This window comes from Aulonocara stuartgranti, assembly GCF_965226115.1.
Source record: "Aulonocara stuartgranti genome assembly, chromosome: 11".
NCBI classification, from domain to species: domain Eukaryota; kingdom Metazoa; phylum Chordata; class Actinopteri; order Cichliformes; family Cichlidae; genus Aulonocara; species Aulonocara stuartgranti.
In genome coordinates, this window is record NC_138947.1 from 26,665,869 (window position 1) to 26,689,401 (window position 23,533).

The following is a 23,533-nucleotide window of genomic DNA, read 5'->3' on the forward strand; positions in this document are numbered from 1 at the left end:
TTGACACCCCTGCTCTACAGCAACCAAAGGAGGAAAAACAGAATATATTAGCAAACTTGTCTGATTTATGTGCACTTAATGTGCTTATGATAGTCTATACTGCATTTCGCTGGCAGTTTCAGCACATCTGGAGAGAGGTGGAGTGGAGGAGAAAGGTAAAATGAAGACAATACCAGGGGAGTTAACAATGACTGGTTAGGCATTTTTGTGAAACAAACCTCTGGCCCACCACACTGAATCCATCTTTTCTTTTTAGGCAAACACAAATCGAGCATTTAGAAAATGTATGATGTAAATGTATTCATGATATGATCTGCTGGTGAAGGGCAATATATTTAGGAGGGGTCTATCACATCTGTCAGTCAGCCTGAAACTTATTATGTGGTCTGAAGTCTCTTGAAGATGCAAAAAAAAAAAAAAAAGAAAGTTTTTTGTGGACCTTGAATTGAGTTTATTGCCTAGAAAACATGAAATGCTCTAAAACTGAAACAAATTCTGTGGCATGTACCATTTTGCTTCCTGTGCAGTCAGCCAGCTGTTATAACATTGGAACCAACTTGGCTGGAGTAATACATAGTCTATCTACTTAAATAGGTGTTAAGCTAACTGTTGTACATACAATAGTTTCTTCCAAGTGAACATTATTACATTGCAAAACCAAAACACAATCTTGTATTTGCCAACCCACAAAGTATACTGAAAAGGGAATTTCGTTTTAGCTGTGGTGAGGATCGGTATGAGAACACACTCTCATACTGAAAGCTACAGCTAAATAATTAAAGGGCAATCCCACCCTGAAATGGATTTCACAAATGCTACTTGTTTGTTCTCTGACAGCTCAGCCTATGTGTGAACACTGGCAACTACATTCCAGAGAAACTAATTAGCCAGTGGTCTGACAGACTGAGAGGAGTTAAGTATGAGTTTCACTGGTCTGAATCTCAGTACAGTTAGACAGTTGCAGGGTGCACAGTGAAATGTGGTAAGTTAAGAAAGCAATCTCACTACCCGAAACAAGATTAATGTGTTATTAGTGTGTTGCAATACAATTCATTATAAACAATCATTCTTTAATTGACAAAACTGAATTATTATTCAAAATTGCACCATGATTGCATCTAGTTAACGTCTTTTTCAAAGCTACTACTGGGAAGGTCACACACATTACTTTCTAATTGTTTCATCTAGCAATGTGGCTCATAGAGCTGTTTATAAAGACCTGACTCATGAGATTCAACCACACACATCATACTTTGTAGTGGTTGCTCACATGGTCAGATAAAACAATATGTATATTATGATTACCTGTTTTTACACGAGTACATATTGTTGGTATGTGTGTACACTGTTGGCATGTGGATGTGTACTGTATGTTTATTTACCTGTTTTGACAGCAGTAAAGCAGTGTGTGTCTGTTGTCTTGTATGAGCAGAAGAAGCAGTAGTAATGCTTTGGCTCTTGTTATCGTAGACGGACTCTCTAGACAACGCAGCACTTTCAAAACCAAATCCTAAAAGCAAGGAAATTAAAATTATTCCTCAAACAGATTACATCCTCTGGCAACATAGCTAGTATTGTGTGTTTGTGTAGGATTATGGGAAAATGTGGTCCTGGACACATCTACTATTCTATGAATTGCAACCAGGTTTCCAAAAAAGATCAGATGCTCTGTAAGATGTAAAGAAACAAAAAAAAGCTGAACACAACAATTTTTGTCTGGTTTTTTTTACTTCAATTAATGCTCATTCTGAAGCTACACACACAGAGACAAATTAACAGCAGACAAAGTACTGTGTTACTACAGAAGATGTCAAAAGGACCACATTCTGCCACACACAAACAGACTCACTGTAAAACCAATACTTCAAGTTGACAGGTGTTTTTGGTGGTGAGCAACTGCTAATTATTCTGCTGCTGCCAAAACCCCCTCAAACCAAAACAAAACTAAGCTTTGTAATTAAGACAAAATCATATATAGTCAAAAAGTTTACAGATTTTAATATTGCTAAGAACAAATTGAAATTGAAAATGTTAATTTGGTAACATAATAAGTACTCTGGTAAATTTAAAGTTTAAAGAGAAAAAAGTACTTTGCTGTCCTAATATCACCTTATCACAAGAAACAGAAATCAACAGAAAAGAGAAAAATATCCAAACTAATAACATGTTCATTTCTTAAATTTTTTTTTCCGAAAATGTACGTATAACAAGCTAAAAATTAATCAGCCCAGACTAGACACACATACACAAACTCGCATGCCTACAGCTACAACAACTATTCACTCAGCAGCAGTAACTGGTTGGAAAACATTTTGACTGACCACCCTTCATTACCATTATCATAATCACCAGCACCACTGAATGTGTGTGTGTGTGTGTGTGTCTCAGCAATGAGAAAGCATGTGTATACATGTGTGTTTATGGAGTTACACACTAAGTTAATTAATTTCAAAAGCCCAGTAGTGTGTGCCTTGCTGATAAGTCCCACCCCACTACCCATAATGCTTTGCTGAAGTAGAAGGCTACAGCATGTTCATTCAGCCAATTAGCCTAGATACTGACACACTCAACAAATTAACGCTTCTGCTTGAGTGTACACACACACACACACACACACAGTCACTCACTCACATGCATGTACACATACACACACACACACTAACAGAGTTCTGTGTAAACAAACTCTTGGTCTGTCTGTCCTTGTGCCAAGGGAAAGTGTGGGGGGGAGGGGATTGGAGGGTGAATGCATATCATTGTATAATTAGAGCAGAGCTGAAGTACTAAGTTTGTATTCTGGTGTTAAATTGGAAATACTCAATGCAAATAAATTCAGTTCAGAGTCAATTACCAATGCTAGACTTCAAGTTAAAACCTTCAAATCAATTTCAGCTCCTCTGCCTTACCAAGATTAGCACATCACATACACACTTGATGGACTGTCTTATGAAAAATTAAATAAGCAATTCCTGACAAATTAGTTCATGAACAGTTCAGCATCAGTTCATGAACTGTGTGGAAGAGAGAAAGAGAGTGGTAAAAACAGCGTGAAGACGTTAGGAATCTGAGAAGTCCAGTTTCGTTTGTTCTTGGTGTTGTTGTGTAGTTATCCAGGAGTGTTTGTATCCCTCAGCCACTGTGTAAAACTCTCTAATTAGAGACATTCCTCACATGAACTAAAAATCAACGCTTTCCTTGTAGTGATGTTACCACCAAATCATCTGTCAAATAATGCTCTAGCAATTTTACCACAATGGTTGTTTGTGTCTAGGTTTCTGAGACACACTTTTTTTGTTGCTATACATTAAAATATACACTCACCCAATACTTTATTAGGTACACCTCGCTAATAATAGGTTAGACACATTCTTACATTCAGAAATGCTTTCATTGTTTGTGGCACTGATTTATATAGAGTTTATATAGTGAGCCAAGAAAATACGCTCTACACCATTACACCAAAAAACATTCTTTCACATTGTTTACGCCAAATTCCTACTTTACTCTACTCAAAACACTGGATCTACAAATTGTGGAAAATTATTCTGAAAATGTTCCACAAGTTGTACAATTCCAAATATTGTGATTAGCTCATCAACTCCAGTACATAATATCATCAAAGGCTTCTGAGAATTGGAAAAAATCTCTATGTCTAAGAGACAAGGCTGAAAATCAATATTGGATGGTGCTCTTCATGCCCAATACAGTTCTCTCTCATGGAAATAACTGCATGGTCTCAGGAACACTTCCAGAACCACAGTTCACTGTGTCATCAACAAGTGCAGGTTAAAGCTCTGTCATGCAAAGAAGCAGTGAACATGATCCACCACCTTCTGTGAGCCAAAGCTCATTTAAAATGGACTGAGGCAAACTGTTCTGTGGTGTGGTGTGTTCTCAGATTAAACAGTTAATAAGTCTTCTTTGTTTTATTCTCAATAAAATACAACTTTATGAGATTTGCAAATCATTCACCCAGGGAAAACATGAAAATTCCACACAGAAAGGCCCCATCCAGATGTTGGAGATGAACCCAGGACCTTCACCGTGCTGTTCATATTTTTATAGGTTTACATGCCTAACTGTACAGACGTGTTGCCATGTGACTATCAAATTAAATATTTGTGTTAAGAAGCCGTTAACCGGTGTACCTAATGCTGTGGTTTGTACGTGTAGCCGGACGTGTTACACAAGTGATACACATACCCTGTTCTGTGTTACACGGTGTGTTTGAGTGCATGAGGTGAGCAAGGCAGCGGCCACAGCAGTGAGCAGGTGCTGCTGGACCCGGGCTCCTGCACCCCCTATGCCCTCCAAGATGGCTGCTGGACCACAGGTGTCAATTACTGATAGGAAGATTGCTGGGACCACCCGGGTAAGCCTAGAAAGAGACTGGAAAAACAGAAAAAGATACACACACACACACACACACACACACACACACACACACACACACGCACACACACACACACACACGCACGCACACACACACACCGAGAGATAATGTACGCTCCTCTGTAACATAGCACTGAAATTCCTTGCCATTAGTGAAGGAACAAGTGTCCAGTGATACATATTATGGAATAACAAATGACTGTGTCATTAAGAAAAACATTAATATGGTTCAAAGCCTGACAGTGGGTGATGTGGGATATCTAATGCTTAACATGGCCTGAATTAATACACAGTCCATCATAATAAAGTGGGTAGAGAAAGTTGGTATAGTTTCAGAAAGTATGTGGTTTGTGACGCATCATAATAAAGTAGTTGATATTCATTACTTGTGGTTCACTAGGAGAATCGCATCAGAATTAATTATTTTTTAGCAGACTATAACAGCAATACAAGAAATTCAGTCAGTCAAGCACATTTGGCTGCTTTAACTTTGTGTAATATATACAGCTGGTGCAAATAAGTTTGTGAAATCAGCTTGAATTATTCAAAGTCAACTAGTATTAATCACTTTTTTTTTTTACTATATCTTTATAGCTCTTACAAAGTTAGCTGTACATCTATGATATATCTTTATATATGTGAGCTTACAGAAATAGCAGTGACTCTGACAGCCTCCACAGTGGAGTGAGTGAACAGGTACCACAGGGCGGCGCCTATCTCTGTGGTGACCAGGTGATGGGAGGGACCAGACAGCACTGTTGATATGTTCTCTATTGCTTTTGCTGCCATATGATGAACTGTAGTGTCATCCTGAAAGACAAACATAAATGTATTTCTAAATCATGTATATCAGCTCTGACATAGAGATCAGCTAACCGCACTGGGACTAGACGAGGTAATGTATAATTTAAGTATGTAGCATATAGTAAAATGATCAAATTAAGGTGGCACTGACTACACTACCAACTACACTTATAATAACAGGCTAGTGACAAAAACCTCAACAGTTGTCCTTCAGCAAAGACAAAGAATACCAAGCAGAAACACTTAGAAACATAAACAGAGACAATACAGAAAGAAAAAGTTGTTGTTTTACTACTGCCTGTGCTAGAAGCAATTTGTGTGCCAGCACAATCAACTGGTGAAGGTCACACATGTGTAAAGCTAAGCTTTCATACTGGTGTGCATCTTAATAGCAGAGTATATTATAATGATAAGGGTTCAGCATTTTCTGGTTGATTGTTAAATTCAACACCCAAAACCCGATTACTGAAAAATGTGGCCACGATGTACAAAAAAAGTAATAAAATCACAAACTGACAATTAGATTAGCTCTCAGTGACATCTCAGTACAAAACGGAGACCGAAGTTGTGCGTATGTATGAGTGAACTTGTGTATTAACGTGTTTGTGTGCATATTCGATGTGTATACTGTATGTGCCCACACACCTTTGCTTCAGTAGAGAATAGTTGTCAGTGTTCAGACAATGGGCTAATGAAATGTCTGTCGCTGAGGAAATTAGTTTTCCAGGAATGTCATTGCGGAGAAAGCCAGGAAGTAGAACAGAAGTGATTGCCTCTGTCAAGTTATTATTGTGTTTCACTGTGTTACATCATTTACACGCAATCTCCCTAGATATGGGATACGATAGAGCCTATTCATACAAAAACAGCTAATAATATTTTGTGGTAAAGGCTCATATGAACAGCTGAAACATTTATTTCACTCTGGAAATGTATTATGTTAATTCTGAAAAACACATCAGTTTATACTTAAAAGCTGTTGTACAGTTCACAAAGTCAACACTTTTGTTTATAAAGTAAGTATAAATAATGCGATACTTAAGACAAAGTCGAAACAATAACAGTGATACTGGATACAAAAAATATTTTTTTCCCTCAAAAACAACTGAACTCATATCATGTCAGTTTGAAATGATGTTCACATTAGACCTAAGTTGAAGCAAGTTTTTACATAATGTGCTCTGACTGTGTCAAAGAATATCCTTTGGTCCCAAAATACAATAACAACATTTTGTATTAATCCTCTCTTGAAAAAAAGGATAAATCATTTGGCTTCTGTTCATCACAAAATGGCAAAATGTAATTTTATGTGTTAAAAAGTTTGCTGTCTCGTGGACACATTTACCTGTGACATTGAAGAAAGCATCTGTGATCAGGCTGCAAGCCTTGGTTATTTCATGTCATACATCACATACAACATACAACAAGTATATGGAAACAAAATCAAGACTAATATCTTAAATAGATGACCTATTAATCCAATATAGAACATCACATTGCACTATTCACCACCAAGAGACTATGTTGAACAACGACATAATGAATCCTCTGGCACCCCTCCGGGAACCAGTAGAATGGTCTGTTCCAGCATTCCCCAGGCCGTGTGGGCCAGCTCACTAATGAGCCCACGGGGGAGCACCCACTGTCTGTGTGTTTAATAGACTGTAGCCCTGCCAAGAACTACACAGAGAAGAGGAGGGGTGTTAAAGACAAAGAGTGAGAGAGATAGAGTGAGAGAGATATCCTTATATGTGGTAAGAAACAAGTTGCTAATGCAAGAAATTCCATCATTATGATGCAGAGAGAAATACAGCAGAAAGAGAAAAGAGTAAGTCATTCGCACTATAATGTCTCCCAGTATAAGTACTCTCATTATATTATCCTTATAGCTCTAGTTAGACTTTACATTCCCAGAAAGGTAAGCTCAAATAAATTAGTAAGTAACATTTTTACAATTTTTTTTACAATAATCTGGGTATATGACCAATAAAAATATTTTTGCTCATTTTGTTCTACAGTGGGGCAAAAAAGTATTTAGTCAGCCACCGATTGTGCAAGTTCCCCCACCTAAAATGATGACAGAGGTCAGTAATTTGCACCAGAGGTACACTTCAACTGTGAGAGACAGAATGTGAAAAAAAAATCCATGAATCCACATGGTAGGATTTGTAAAGAATTTATTTGTAAATCAGGGTGGAAAATAAGTATTTGGTCACCTCAAACATGGAAAATCTCTGGCTCTCACAGACCTGTAACGTCTTCTGTAAGAAGCTTTTCTGTCCCCCACTCGTTACCTGTATGAATGGCACCTGTTTGAACTCATCATCTGTATAAAAGACACCTGTCCACAGCCTCAAACAGTCAGACTCCAAACTCCGCCATGGCCAAGACCAAAGAGCTTTCGAAGGACACCAGGAAAAGTATTGTAGACCTGCACCAGACTGGGAAGAGTGAATCTACAATAGGCAAGCAGCTTGGTGTGAACAAATCAACTGTGGGAGCAATCATCAGAAAATGGAAGACATACAAGACCACTGATAATCTCCCTCGATCTGGGACTCCACGCAAGATCTCATCCCGTGGGGTCAAAATGATCATGAGAACGGTGAGCAAAGATCCCAGAACCACACGGGGGGACCTGGTGAATGACCTGCAGAGAGCTGGGACCAAAGTAACAAAGGTCACCATCAGTAACACACTACAACGGCAGGGAATCAAATCCCGCAGTGCCAGACGTGTTCCGCTGCTGAAGCCAGTGCATGTCCAGGCCCGTCTGAAGTTTGCCAGAGAGCACATGGATGATACAGCAGAGGATTGGGAGAATGTCATGTGGTCAGATGAAACCAAAGTAGAACTTTTTGGTATAAACTCAACTCGTCGTGTTTGGAGGACGAAGAATACTGAGTTGCATCCCAAGAACACCATACCTACTGTGAAGCATGGGGGTGGAAACATCATGCTATGGGGCTGTTTTTCTGCCAAGGGGACAGGACGACTGATCCGTGTTAAGGACAGAATGAATGGGGCCATGTATCGTGAGATTTTGAGCCAAAACCTCCTTCCATCAGTGAGAACTTTGAAGATGAAACGAGGCTGGGTCTTCCAACATGACAATGATCCAAAACACACCGCCCGGGCAACAAAGGAGTGGCTCCGTAAGAAGCATTTGAAAGTCCTGGAGTGGCCTAGCCAGTCTCCAGACCTCAACCCCATAGAAAATCTGTGGTGGGAGTTGAAAGTCCGTGTTGCTCGGCGAAAGCCCCAAAACATCACTGCTCTCGAGAAGATCTGCATGGAGGAATGGGCCAAAATACCAGCTACTGTGTGTGCAAACCTGGTAAAGACCTATAGTAAACATTTGACCTCTGTTATTGCCAACAAAGGTTATGTTACAAAGTATTGAGTTGTATTTTTGTTATTGACCAAATACTTATTTTCCACCCTGATTTACGAATAAATTCTTTACAAATCCTACCATGTGGATTCATGGATTTTTTTTTCACATTCTGTCTCTCACAGTTGAAGTCTACCTCTGGTGCAAATTACTAACCTCATCATTTTAGGTGGGGGAACTTGCACAATCGGTGGCTGACTAAATACTTTTTTGCCCCACTGTATAAAGAGGCCCGTAATATGATGGAAACTGTTCAGAAAAGAGCTTGAAGGGTTAACAAGCATTAACAAGACTAAACTAAAGAAACACACTTTTACTTGTCATGTCTTTGAACATATGGAGTCATAAGATGGTCAGGCTGGAATATGAACCACTCTGTAAACAATTTCTCCAGAAGCTATTTAGAGTTGGGTGTTTCAATTAGGTAAATGAGATCAGAAGACTATATCACCAACTCCTATAACAAAATAAATAAATAAATAAATTGTTTTAAATAAGAAAAAGTCACAAAAGTAACTAGTGTTTGTCAAATCACTGCTTTCCATTTTTTTCCAAACACCTCTAGGCTGATACTCTGAGACAAAAATGTATAACATCATGTATGGAGAAGAAAAAAAAAAGGAGACGCACACCATCACCAAAATATCATCCCAACTGTGAACCATGGTGGATGGAGCATTGTGAGAACAAAATGATGCAACTAGACATTAACCTAAAGTCAGTACCCTGATTTTAACTGACTGACATCTTCTGCACATGAAGGTTGTTCAGCTAAGACAGGCCGTAATGGGAATGGCCCCAAGATCCTCCTCATTGTTGTGGAAATATCTACAGGAAGTGTCTGATTGAGGTTGTTGCTGCTAAAGGAGGTTCTACCACCGACTAAAGTTAATTTTCCCCTTTCAGGCCTGTACTGTTAGTAATAGCTCAATGTGTTCAGTGAAGACATGAGGAGTACAGTGCTTTGTATGTTAAATGAGTAATCACACTGCTTTTGTAATTGTGACTTCCACAAAGATCAGACAGCATATTGGTGGGGGGTTAATTTACTGTGCACTCTTCAAGGTAATCCACCCTCCTTAATGCTACTACTGCCACTTGTGAGACAATAAAAGATATACTAGGGATTTGTTTTTCAAATGTAGAGTAAGAACTATATACCAGAGCTATACCTATGGCCGAGCCTAATGTATTTTAAAATCTGGAACTATATCACCACTTATCACCATCCCATCACCACTTAGTTTCATGAGGCAAGCAGAAGATATAAAGGAGGCGTCACCCTCCATTTAAAATGACTTTTGCATCACGCCTCCTAAAAGAAAAACAAAATAATGGGAAAAAAATCCCTTAAGGCATTTTGCGATGCCAAATATTGTAACACTTATAAATGATCAGCAGAGTAAGGTGAGAATTTGGAAGTTACAAATAGACAGTAGCTCAGCATTTGTAGAAACTGTGCTTAGATGCAATCAAGCCTGCTTGTATTGATGTCCAAGATACAAAATGTTTTGTGAGCAATTTTCTTAAATACTATCTGATATGAATAATACTATTACGATTTACACGGTGAAGTTCAATCCTTTAGTATTTTTTTTTTTTAGGTATATACTGAAAATATATGTACGGCACATGCAACACAACAAGGTTTTTAGAAACTGACTGAAGTCTCAGAGAGTTATGACTTCAACTGCAGTCTTTACAAGCACTAGGAGGAGCAGATTAACTGCTTTATTCTTCCAGCGGTAACTGCTGTTCAAAGAACATCAACTGTATATGTAGCTCCAAGACAGAGAGGTAAAGCTAATCCATATTTGTAAACGTAACCTCAGATATATTCTGTCAGCAGTGTTGGGGAGTAACGGAATACATGTACCGCCGTTACGTATTTAAAATACAAAATATGAGTAACTGTATTCCGTTACAGTTACCGTTTAAAAAGGTGGTATTCAGAATACAGTTACTTTGTTGAAATAAATGGATTACACTGCGGTACTTTCCTGTTTCATTTTGTCGCGGGTCAGGACTGTTTGGGTTTTGTTTGACAGCTACGTTCTGTTGTTCCAGGCGGCAGCGCTACGGTTGCCATGGTTACAGGGCGACGCTCTCTCTCTCTCTCTGCGACTGTGTGTTTCCTGGGTGAGAGAGCGCCTTTTCGTTGTTGTTGTTGTTGTTGTTGTGCTAAGCTAACAGGCAGAATGCTACAAGCATAGCTCTGAAGAATGTAGCATCATGGGCAGTGTAGTCCGTGTTGCAGGGAGAATGGACTGCCATACACATTATGTGTCTGTGAGCGAGGAGGGAGAAAAAGGGGAGTGGAAAGGTAGGAGTTGTCATCGAGGAAAAACGGCAGCTGGAAGCATGTAAATATAATAATAACCACTGCAGCCAAGCTATTAAGACTCGACTGTACACCGTGTTCGTGTTTTCCTCCGAAAACAATAAGTTCCGTTGGAGCAGTCTTTCAACGCCTCTCTCTGTCTCTCGCAAGTAAAGTTGACCCACACAACAAAGTAAAGCTAGGTTTCGGCTACGAGCCGATAGGGACCCCGCCGTATTAGTCAGAGGTCCCTTTACTACAGTTCGGAGTCGCGGACCTTCAGTAATAGTAATAAATCAACACTGTCTGTCAGTAACAAACTATGACTTGCATCACCATTGGACACACAGCAGCACTCAAGATAGATTTAGCCCCCACCTTGACATCTTGCCCAACAACAGTTTGGCATGTGGAGGGGCTGGGGATCAACTATTAGCCATGCTCTAACACATGAGACCACAGATGCAATTATAGGTAGACTACTAAAGGCATATGTTACAATTTAGTGTGTGCCATAGTATTTCACTCAAAAAGAAAAATGTCAACTTCTTGGTTCTGAGTTAAAGAACTGATGAAATAATTAGGTTGGGAAAATGTGGTATACTAAGCCTCATTCTATCAATAATTCTATGAGCTATTAAAATTCAGAATCAAGTTGCAACTGCCAGAGTCATTATACTGGTAATTGGAATGACAGCACTGCAATTTCACTTCATGACCTCAGCTGACAAGACAAGACAATGCTCTTTGCTTGTTCTAGTTTACAGACACCAGGGATGTGTTTGGTATATTCTGGTATCCTCTTTTGCTGTGTTGGACTAAATCAGAGATACAGGGCTTTGAATTCCAAAACATGTACTAATATTAATTATATTTCTAGCATTATCGGCTATTGCTTAAGTTATTGTTAGTTATTGTTAAATTAAAAAGTGTAGCTTACTGGTTGAACAGGTGAACCACATGCCAGAGGGCATAAGGCTCACCTGCTGAGGCCCAGGTTCAAGTCTGCCCCAGGCTATTTCCTGTGTGTCATTCCCCCTACTTTCTCTCCCCCTTTCTTGTCTACTGTACTGTCCTGTCCCCCCAAAAGTAAAAATGCACAAAAATGAATAAAACATTTCACAAATTCCAAATCATTGACAGATTAAAATACAATTGATTCTGACCTTAGAAGAGGTTACAGAGTTTATTGGGAAAATAGATTCATGATCTCGGGTAAAACTTACAAAGCTAGACCAAAGGTTTTCTTTTGATCTGTAGTATAATAGCAGTATAATAACTGTAAAAATAAAAGAAACAAAATGTTAAGATGATTAATTCAGCTTTCCAGGAGTGCATTGGCCAGATCTAACACAAGCAACAGGAAAGCAAAGCATAAGAATTTAAGTTTGTAAGGTTTAAACTCAGAATTACCAAAAATAGAAACAATCGGTTTCATCAGAAATCAATATGACTAACTGGCTTTATGGCAAGTAGTTTAAACTTTAAAAAAAATCTCCCTTTTTCCACAGAAAGATTTATGTGCTTTGAACCCCTGGCAAAATAAAAAGAACAAGAAATTCAAATGAAAGAGTTCAAAGGCTGGGGTGATACTGAACAATAAAACCCTGTCTTTAAATGTTGATCAGTGGATTAGATTTATATCCAAACATGTTTGCACCTGTCTGCTGAGTCTGAAGTACAAAGACAAGCAGATCAGAAAAACTAAATCACTTTCTTGAGTTGAAATCTTGTGCATGTTTAAGCACACTTTTTCACGTTTCATGTGGTTTCTCTTTCCATTTAAAATCCTTTAGAAGCCAGTGCACCTGGTTTTGAATAAGCCCCCATGGCAGCAACGCAGACATTGTCTACTGACCTCACACACTACACATCTAACACCCCAAAGAGAAACACAGGCTTGTAGACAAACAGGTAAACATCGAGGAACAAAGGCTTATAAGCTGACTTGGACAAAATAGCTGACAGGAGAAAAAATTTATGCACAAGTAATAGAGACGTGGGAAAGGACCGATTAGGTGGGAAAACCAATATGTCACAAAAAAAAGAAAAACATACCGGTACATATTAAATATAGCTGCAAGCACTGAGGAGGGGGCAAGAGGTTCAATAGGCCACTGTTACTGAGGCAACTTGATCCGGTTAATAGCCTGGATGGAAGCATGTTATGGGGACGCTTGTTGCAGCACCTCCAAATGGTCAAATCATACAATTTTCTTCACCTTTATGTCAACAAAAGGAAATTTGAAGATACTACTTCTCATCTCACAGCTTTGTGCCAAATTTGACTGGCTGGGTATCTCTGCCAATTTTGCCAAAACTTGAAAATAAATAAATAAATATAACCATGCAAATAATTTAATTTAATTAAAGTTTTGGGGGGGGTTTGTAAAGAAAATTAAGTATTGCATGAACTGAAGTAGTGCTCTGAACTCCACTTGATCAAATGAAGCCAACGGTACATCATTGCTAAAACTCAAACATATGTTTTACCTAATAATTATGTAAAGAACTATTAGCGAAACCAATCAGACCCACTGTGGTGTGGTGAGTTTCAATCGTGAGTTTCATGAGATTTCAGTCAAACAGGAAGCAAAAATGTTTCCTTTCCTTCCCCAAAAAAAAACAAAAACAAAAACAAACAAAAAAAAAAAACATGAAGATGCACATTTCCTTGGCAGTTTTACAATTCAGTGAGACACCATCTCAACTTGGCACATGAGCTTCATCCCAGCAACAACATAGAAATCTCTTGGTCCAGACTGGGATAAGCAAAAGAACCTCTATGCTAATGATTTCTCCCAAAGCTACTTGAAGTCAGATCCTCCAGTTAAAGGAGACTTTAAAAAAAAGTCTTACAGTGTGTCTTGTGAAAGTCTAGTCTTCTCAAGAGCCATACCTGACAGGGCCTTAGAAGAAGCATAATAAGGATTCAGAAAGCTGGAAATGCTACATATCGAAGCAAGCATGTGCTCACAGTTAAAATCAACAACAGAATTACTGAAAAAGATGATTATTCATTTTTTGCAAAGTAAGACAAGTCAGAGTGACCAATCCAAGTTGAGACTGAGTAGCCTAAGTGGAGGGTTGTTGAGTTTCTTAAGTACCAACACTGTGCCAGGCTGTTATGGTGAAGGGAGACCCAAGTGTAAAATCAAAGCTGTCCATTTATCAGTTGAGCTATGTTCAGTAGTTATAAGTGCTGAGTGTTGACCAAAGAAATGAGATGAAGAATTTCAGACATGTTCTGTCAGCAGGAGGCACTGGAGCAGACCAGGACATGCTGGAGAACATCTCTTGGATGACCTGGGAACCTCAAAGTGTTCCCAGGTGGAGAGACGAAGATCTGGGTTTCTCTGCTTAAACTACGCCTCGTAGACTCGACTACTACTACTAGCTACTAGCAGCAGTAGCAGAAAATGGATGGATGCATGGATAAATGGAGGGATCGATTTTCCAGACTGAGATCTGAGTAATTATTCAGTGTATTCATCCAAAGACTGAGATGTACATCTCTGTATGTTGTTAGTAAAGTCAGATTGTGTTTGTTTCTAATTGTGCTTAAGGCAGAACTATTGGTCATTAAAAATACATTACTTTTTTTTAATTGCAAGCTTTTAATTTCAGGTAGATACATCTGGATCCTTTTACTCAGGCAGGAACCTTCCATCTAATTGTAAAGCTAGCAAGGAGTGCCCTAAATCACTGTGCCAAATTTCAAACCTTTTTTTTTTTACCCCAAAAGAGTTAAAGGCTCGATTATACATTATTGTTTTTCTTAGACAAAGGGGAAAAAAAGTAAAGATAATATAAACTTAAGTTATACTCCGTCATATGTTGGCCTATTTTTCTTCATTTTTTGTTCATTAAAAATGGGGATTAATTCTAAAAAAGGATTCTGAAGAATACGATGAGTAAGTATCCATTATTATATAACACATTTACTAACATTAACGCTAGGTGTGTGTGTGTGTTCATGCATATACAATGGTCATCCTATGTTAGACAAAAGGGTAGGGCCCACGACATCCCCCTCTGGTCTCCTCTCCTTTGTGGAAGATAGTGTTAAATCATTAATAGGCCCACCACCGCTGTGTGTGTATGTATGTTTGTATGTAAGGATCCATGTGTGTAAGGGGGAGTTCTGCCTTTGGCCCCGTGGCTTCTATCACTGCAATACTGTTCACACATCACTTTTTTTGCACACACGCGCACACGCACACATATATTCACACATACACTTTTCATCTTAGGCAGTTGAAGCATCATCTTGTTCAGACTCATAAATAATTTCCTGTAGCTCAGTCTGGCCTGGAAACCTGCCTTTCACTCCATGCCATCCACTCCCCCTGTCCAACTACAACTTTCTCTCTTTCTCCCTGCCATCTCCACCCCCTTCCCCACTACACTGATCCTTCTTTCTTCATTTCTGTCAGTCCCCATTTCCTCCACCATATCGCTCTACTGACAAAACCAACAAATTGGCTCTGTGCCTTAGCTACTAAAAATATTTCATCTAAAAACGAATTAGCTATACTGATCAATATTTTTATATAAAAACTGGACCAAATCTAGCCTTATATGTGACAGAATTGTCAGCTAGTCTCATATTGTCTTCACTTTGCTTTCCTTAGGGTAAGGGATTCAATAAACCTTAAAGAAATCAATAGAGACCATCTGTCTAGATCTAAATTCACATTTTTTGACATTTAAGACAACACTGATGCCATGGGAGCAGCTCATTCTTTTATATGGGGTGCGTGTACTCTCTATTTTTGGCTATTTCATCATGGGTTAACAGGTCACCCCTGTCAAGCAAAATTCAACTTTACTCAATAGCCTGTTGTAGCTCTCTCTCCATCAACCTTCTCGCAGCTAAGCCATTAAACACTTCAATTTTTAGCTTATTTTGTTCACATGGCAGGCTTAAGCTCTTCCCATAGTTAAACAGACTGCAAAGGTCATTCAGAAATCTCTAGTTTGCTTATATTTAAACAGTTCATGTCAGATTTGTGTTGTTTTTGCCAGGCCTTTACGTGACTAACTGGAGTACAATTGCAGCCAAAACTTCTGATATTTAGTGGAACTGTTTTCTATATCCATTCAATATTTCATATGCCACTAACTGTCCCAAAAAGGAGGATGCTTTAAATCTCATGGTCAAATTCTGCATCATTTTTTTTCTCTAAACCTACTTTTAGAAGTTGTAGAGAAAGAGCTAAGATAGAAACTTCATCTGTGCACAACCTGAAGTTAAAGCAACATCTAAACCAGATGTGGCTTTGTATTCTTCATCATGACATTTGTGATGGGGTACTTGGTAAAGTTTCCTCCTAATGACTTTTTTTGGTGCATCATCTCTGCATGGTGGAAAAATACTGCTAAAGCTTACTGCAACCACAATGAACCGCAATTTTTTTCATTTTCACAGTTTTCCTTAAGAGGACCTTATTAAAGATTTTGGAAATTATAATATGGAGGTGTTTTAATATAGCCTTAACTTGATTTATAAACATCAGTTAACTTAAAGCTCCTCAGTCAATTGCTTAGAAAGCCCATGGCAGTTCTCAACCTATTCAACACGTTTTAGTGCTTCACTGAAATTGTTAATCAAGTTTTACTGTTTAACAAGTAAAAGAAAATAAAGCAACAAAACAAGTATTTTGCCCATAGGTGCCCAAACAAGGATTTGTATCTCAAACATCCAACCATATAATGTGACCACTATCTCTCCAATAATTGTAAAACCCATGAGACAAAGTTCGCCCAAATAGACAGCTCTGTAACGTGATGACAAATATTATTCTACTGGAAAAACAGCTCGTCAGGGAAAGGGAGACTGGGAGGAGAGAGAAAATGGAGTGTGAGAGGGAGAGATGGAAAAAGAGTGAGGCAGGTTGGGTCTTAGGATGAGTGTCTGGTCCCTAAGGCTGTGTGTGAGTAGTGTGTGTTTCCATCAGCATACTCTCTCAGCTCAATAATGATAAATAAGTCAACCTTCTCTCTCCTCCCCTACACCCCTCTCCTCGCTCCTGTCACACACACACACACACGCACACGCACCTCTTCTCTGTTCATCTACCCCCCTACACTCCCAGTGGTAATGAAGCAACAGTAGGTACTAGCTGACAACTGTGCAGACCGGTTTCATCTATATTCATTCTGCTATAGTGGGCCACCACAGCAAGACCCTTTCTGCACCTGAGAGACAAAACAACATCCATCCATCTCCTTCTTTCCTTTTACCTGTTCACTGTATATCACTGTCTACCAAATGTGTCCCTAATCCGTGGGAAAAGGTCACCGTGTAAAAATACTAGAAAGAAAAACACTGTATATTTCTTTATGTGATGTGGGAGCAATTTCTTAATAGACATGCTTCAAAAAGCACAAGCCCATTTCTAATCTTTATTTTAGTGTTAAATCAACTACAGTCTTATAAGTTCACTTTAAAAACAAAACAAAACAGTAATTTAAACTGGCAAAGTAAGAAAAAGGGATGAAATAAGACAGAAAAAGAAAAAAGTGAAAGAAAAAATTGCAAAAAGGAAAGAAGTATCTACATTTCTACTTGTGTTTCTGCTCCATCTACTGTATATGTGTGTCTGGAGGGTCCTAATTGCTGCTGAGGTCAGACTGCTGAGCAGTAAAGGGTTGTGTTTGATGCAGGTAAGAGTGCGAATGCGCACATGTGTGTGTGTGTGTGTGTGTGTGTGTGTGTGTGTGTGTGTGTGTGTGTGTGTGTGTGTGTGTGTGTGTGTGACTGCTCTGCATGCCCTTGACTTGCAGCTGGCAAACAACGCTTTAGGCCCCCACAGCTGCCTCATCATTACAGTTCACAGGGATCCCCTGCCACACACTCTTGCGCACACACACACACACACACAGTGAGAGAGACTTAGTCACAGCTACACAGGCACAGACAAACAGACACATGCAGACATACACAGAGACACTCACCCCTTCCCGCAGGCTCCTCATTAAGCCAGTGTAGGCGGCAGCGGGAACGAACCACAGTCCCTCTGGGGAGCCTCTCTTCTTCTCCTGATAGAGAGGCATAGAAAAGAGGGAGAAAGGGTGAGAGAAGAGAGATGGAGGGGATACAGTAAAGGGAGGAGGGGGCAGTGGAGGAGTAGAGTGGGAGTCAGAGAAAGGCAGAGTGTAGGAGATGCGGAGTGCAGCAGAGAGGAGTTGAGGAAAGGGTAAGAAAAGGGTGCAAAAGGAGCCAGGGCATCTTTATTACTTAACTGCATTTGCAATACTCAAATTAAGACTTTTTCCATCAAAATATTTTAAAAATATAGGAACAAGGTACATGTGAGTATTTAAATAGTGTTTTTTCATTGACTATTTAAGAAACAATCTGTTATCTATTAGTATTAGTAGTAAATGACATTTCAAAAAATAGTTGAAATAATGTGTTACAACTTCCTATGGACTAGGCTGATGGTTTTGGTTGCTCTGTCAAACCATAAACTCACACATAATTCTGAATAATCCTGAAATTATCATGTATTTTATATTAATCTGGGAAATCTAGTATGGTATTTTTTCCTGTGAATGTTCAGTCATCAAAATGTTGCCACTGTATTTTCAGTTATTCACATGATCATATGTTTACCATTTACTTCTTATCCTGACAAAATAGGCTTTACATTTATATTGTCTTACTAACTGTCTTAAAATCCACAAAATTGAGATAAATTCAACAATAATTCAACTTTTTTTTTTATCAAACAATTCTCTGTTCCATTGCAATTGTATAGGCTCTAGGCTACATCTAACCTTGAGGATAAAGTCAGCACTGGAGGCTATAGCTAATCGTTGTCATTGACTGGGGCTGCAGGAGAGTAAAGAAGATCATTTTACCAGGGGACACTTACAGAGCCATTCCACATTACTCAAACTGTTTCTCCTGCCATTATAGAGACAAAGTGGGTCCACATGGCTGGTAGAGCTCAGATCCATGAAGGATTTTCATCTGAACTGTTTGTAATTAAGACATTTGCTTTCACTAATGCTGCTAAATTAACTTAACTATTCATTAAGGTGTTAAAGACAGTCGTGTACTGTTAGCTGACAGCATGAGACAACAAAACACCCAATTTTACTTACTATTTAAAATCAGTCTGATAATATGTTAATTCATCCTTGTAAAGCCCAATAAGGATATAGGTTTTTATGGTGGTTTTTTTTTTCAAGGGTATATCTAGCCTCAAGAATACAGGAAGCAATGTAGCTGACACTAAGCAGAAAACCTATCAGATCATCAGACCGCCAACCTTGAGACTCTAAAAACAGTCCAAAAAAATAAAAAAAACGACTGTGTTTTTGGAGCTCTGATTCTTAAACTGGCATGAAATGAAAAAACGTCAAGGTTAAAACACGTTTTCATGGAGGGGTCCTTTTAAAGAAGTTGACTCAGAGAAATGTTGTGGATATATGCACTCAACATCATGAAACCAAAAAGAAGTTAATTTGAAACACTTGAATTAGTTTGTGACTTTTCAAGACAATGAATATACCCACCAAAAACTTTATTTAATTATGCTGCATTCAAGAGAAATTGAGTTTTGAAAAGATAAACGTGACCATTTCAGTCTTGATGGTGCATCAAGGACAGCCAGAACCATTGAAAAATACAATTTCATATCACCAGGCCTAGATATACAATAACTAAACTGAATGTATGTACCCCTAATATATATATATATATATATATATATATATATATATATATATATATATTAGGGGTGCAACAATACTCGGATCGATATTGAACCGTTCGATACTCCGCCTAGGCTGCACTGTCGAGCGCAGATCCACTGAGCACAGCGCAAGCTAGCAAGACAAAAGTTGAGCTTGTTGCAACATGGCAACTGCCTCAACGCTACCCGAAATTGAACCTCCTCCACCCTCATTCAGATCTGGCGTTTGGAACTATCTTGGTTTTCATGTGACGTATGACCCAGATGGTAAGTGCGTCATGGACAAAAGTAAAACAGTATGTCGGATGTGCCACGCAATGCTCGATTGGTGGGAACTAGTGTGTTAGCGCAGTTAGCTCGTTAACGTGTTGACACCGTCCAGCTCCACGCACGGGGCGATCCGCGGTAACTCGTTAACGGAGATTTGCGGCATTATGGCGTTAATGTCATTTTAACGAGATTAACGCTGACAGCACTAGTGGGAACACAACGAATATGACTGCACATTTACTCCGACATCATCCTAGTGCAAAGACAAGTGGAAGCAGACAAAAACAACAAGCACGCATGCTACAAACTTTACCCGAGTCATTTAGACACCCGTTAGCACATGATTCTCCTTATGGGGACCTGATATGTTTAATATGCTGCGGAGAATATAGCCCAGAAGAAGCTATAGTATAGCTTTTATTTTGGAAAGAGCCATTTCTCTGTAATAAACTCTCTTTTCCAAAGATGAGTGATTTCTCGATCAGATAGATTTTTTATTATTATTATTTTATTGTTTCAGCAACATTAAATTTAAAAACTGTACTTTTGAGTTAAAATATATATTTATAATTTTAATAAATGACAAATTAAAAAGGCATGAACATTTTTTTGTATTGAAAAAATATCGAAACGTGACACCAAAGTATCGAACCAAACCATGAATCTTGTGTATCGTTGCATCCCTAATATACATGTATGTATATATATATATATATACACACATACATATATATATATTAGGGGTGCAACGATATTCGTATCGATATTGAACCGTTCGATACAGTGCTTTCGGTTCGGTACGCATATGTATCGAACAATACAACATTTGTAATTTATTTTATCAACTTTCCTTCTGACGATGCTGTCTGTGTGGAGCGCTCAGTGAATCTGCGTTCGACTACTCCGCCTAGGCTGCACTGTCGAGCGCAGATCCACTGAGCGCTCAACACAGACAGCATAGTCAGAAGGAAGAGCGCAGGGCAAGCTAGCAAGACAGAAGTTAAGCTCCCCTTGCAACATGGACCTCCCCCACCCTCATTCAGATCTGGCGTTTGGAATTATTTTGGTTTTCATGTGACGTATGACCCTGAAGGTAAGCGAGTCATGGACTAAAGTAAAACAGTATGTTGGATGTGGCATGCAATGCTCAATTACATGGGTGGGAACTAGTGTGTTAGCGCAGTTAGCTCGTTAACGTGTTGGCCGTCTAGCCCCATGCACGGGGCGATCGGCGGTAGCTCGTTAACGGAGATTTGCCGTGTTGTGGCGTTAAGGTCATTTCAACGAGATTAACCTGAAAGCACTAGTGGGAACACAACGAATATGACTGCACATTTACGCCGACATCATCCTAGTGCAAAGACAAAAACAACAAGCATGCTACTAACTTTAGCCGAGTCATTTAGACAGCTGCTAGCACATGATTCTCCTTATGCTGCTGAGAATATAGCCCAGAAGAAGCGGATAGTATAGCTTTTATTTTGGAAAGAGACATTTCTCTGTAATAAACTCTCTTTTCCAAAGATGAGTGATTCCTCAATTAGATACAGGGCTTGCGATATCGCTAGCCCGACGTCCTGGGGCTAGCGATTTTTTCAGTTGGGCTACCAAAATCTATCTCTTCCCTGCCCGTCGGGCTATTGTAGGAAGGAAAAATATATGTCAATGCTTTTGCATTCTTTCAGAAATGTAGCTGGGTAATTATGTCTTTGGCATCGGTGAGCCACTGTCAATATGTGACATATTGAAATCGCGTTTGAATTTGCGCTTGTTTTTTTGCTTTCACTTTGCAATCGTGCGAACTGTGTATAGAGAGCGACAGCACTGATCTGTGAGTGATGATAATTTGTGCACCAATTCCTCTGACATCGTCTTATTAATCGTTAGCTTACTATGCAAACATGACAAGTGAAATCTCCCGCAGCAAGCTTAAACATGTGAGAGGTTGATCGAGCAGAGAATCGCTGAGCTTATGTGAGTGCTTGTGTAAAAGCAGCAGTATATATATTTTAGTTCTGCTGAGCCAAATAAGACAGGTCAGGGTGAAGAAGTGACAGCCAAAGAAAAGCTTACCACAAAACGGAGAAGTTATGACAAATCAGACTATAAGGCAAAAAGAAAGTGCAGCTTTATGGTTTCATGGACAAAAGAATTTCTGTGGCTGCAATATGACGAGCTAAATAACCAGGGCTGCACATAAGTGGTCCGCAGGTGCGCATTCGCTGTCAAAATAAAAAACACGCACAAGGGTTAGGGTTAAATTTAAAAACTGTACTTTTGAGTTAAAATATATATTTATAATTTTAATAAATGACAAATTAAAAAGGCATGAACATTTTTTTGTATCGAAAAAATATCGAACCGTGACACCAAAGTATCGAACCGAACCGAACCGTGAATTTTGTGTATCGTTGCACCCCTAATATATATATATATATATACATACATACATACATACATACATACATATATATATATATACATACATACATACATACATACATACATATATATATATATATATATATATACACATACATACATACATACATATATATATACATTAGGGCTGCCACGATTAGTCGACTAGTCACGATTACGTCGACTATCAAAATTGTCGACGACTGATTTAATAGTCGACGCGTCGTTTGAAGCTTTGTAAGATCACAAAAGACGCAGGAATAAGTGGCAGGATTTAAGAGTGTAATAACGGACTGGAACAGAAGATGGCAGCACAGCATGTACAAGGATGCCAGCTGCCGTTAAACCCCGAAGAAGAAGAAGCAGTTTCCCAGAATTCATAGCGCGGCCCAGCTCAGTTTCCAACAATGGTGGCAGCTAGTTAGTTTTAATATTACTCTTATTATTCTTTCTGGGTCACAAAATAAACGTTTAACATATTTTCAGGCGAGAATGTAGCTGTGTAAACCTCAAATATCTGCTCAGTTTATCAAGACACCACATATTTTCAAAAGCGCTCCGACGTTTTCGGAGACGTCTGTTACCCACTAGCTCAATAGTTAGCCGGGGGCTAGGCTAACTAGAGCCGTGAGAACACCGGACTCCCGGGAAAATCGTTTTCAAACCCACCGCCGTCTTTCGCTACTTAGGTTAAATATATATGAGTCACTTAGATAACTTAAACATGTTATTGTTTGGCTTTTTTTAGTATTTTATTTGTTCCTGAGGAAATCGGTTTGGCTGAGATTAAAGTTTTTACACAGCTGAATAAACGTCAAGCAGACAGCTGATTATCAGAAGTGTGAGATGCTCGAGAATTTACTCCAGTGTCCTGTTATATTTTAGATAGCAAGGAGTTTATTAAACTTCACCGAAACAATCTGCAAATTTCATTAAAATTTTATAAACTATCATCTTGTCTTTATTTTTAGTTAGCACATACCTTAAACACTTAAAGCTGTAAGCTAATGATAGTTATATAAGAGCAGATGCTGCTGGTGCAATAAGCTGTACGTTTTACGTCCAATGGATGATGATCTGATTAGTCGACTAATCGCAAAAATAATCGGTGACTAGTCGACTATCAAAATAATCGTTTGTGGCAGCTCTAATATACATATATATATATATATGCACTAAAATTTCAGTAACACTAAAGACACTACATTACAGAGCATCTTAGGGATG

General features: G+C 38.8%; 1 protein-coding gene across 7 annotated transcripts in view; it reads right to left on the reverse strand.

The window, feature by feature from the left end:
* The window catches only part of ulk4 (unc-51 like kinase 4), a 119,036-nt gene that overhangs the window by 70,413 nt on the left and 25,090 nt on the right, over window positions 1-23,533 (reverse strand). For 6 of the 7 annotated variants that reach the window (XM_082552633.1, XM_082552634.1, XM_082552632.1 and 3 more), the window contains exons 18-21: window positions 17,868-17,951; window positions 5,038-5,199; window positions 4,201-4,386; window positions 1,383-1,510 (exon numbers count right to left, since the gene is read on the reverse strand). In XM_082552633.1, the coding sequence (XP_082408759.1) occupies window positions 1,383-1,510; window positions 4,201-4,386; window positions 5,038-5,199; window positions 17,868-17,951 (560 nt within the window). The remainder of the gene's footprint in view (window positions 1-1,382; window positions 1,511-4,200; window positions 4,387-5,037; window positions 5,200-17,867; window positions 17,952-23,533) is intronic. The other variant, XM_082552635.1, reaches the window with a different exon arrangement.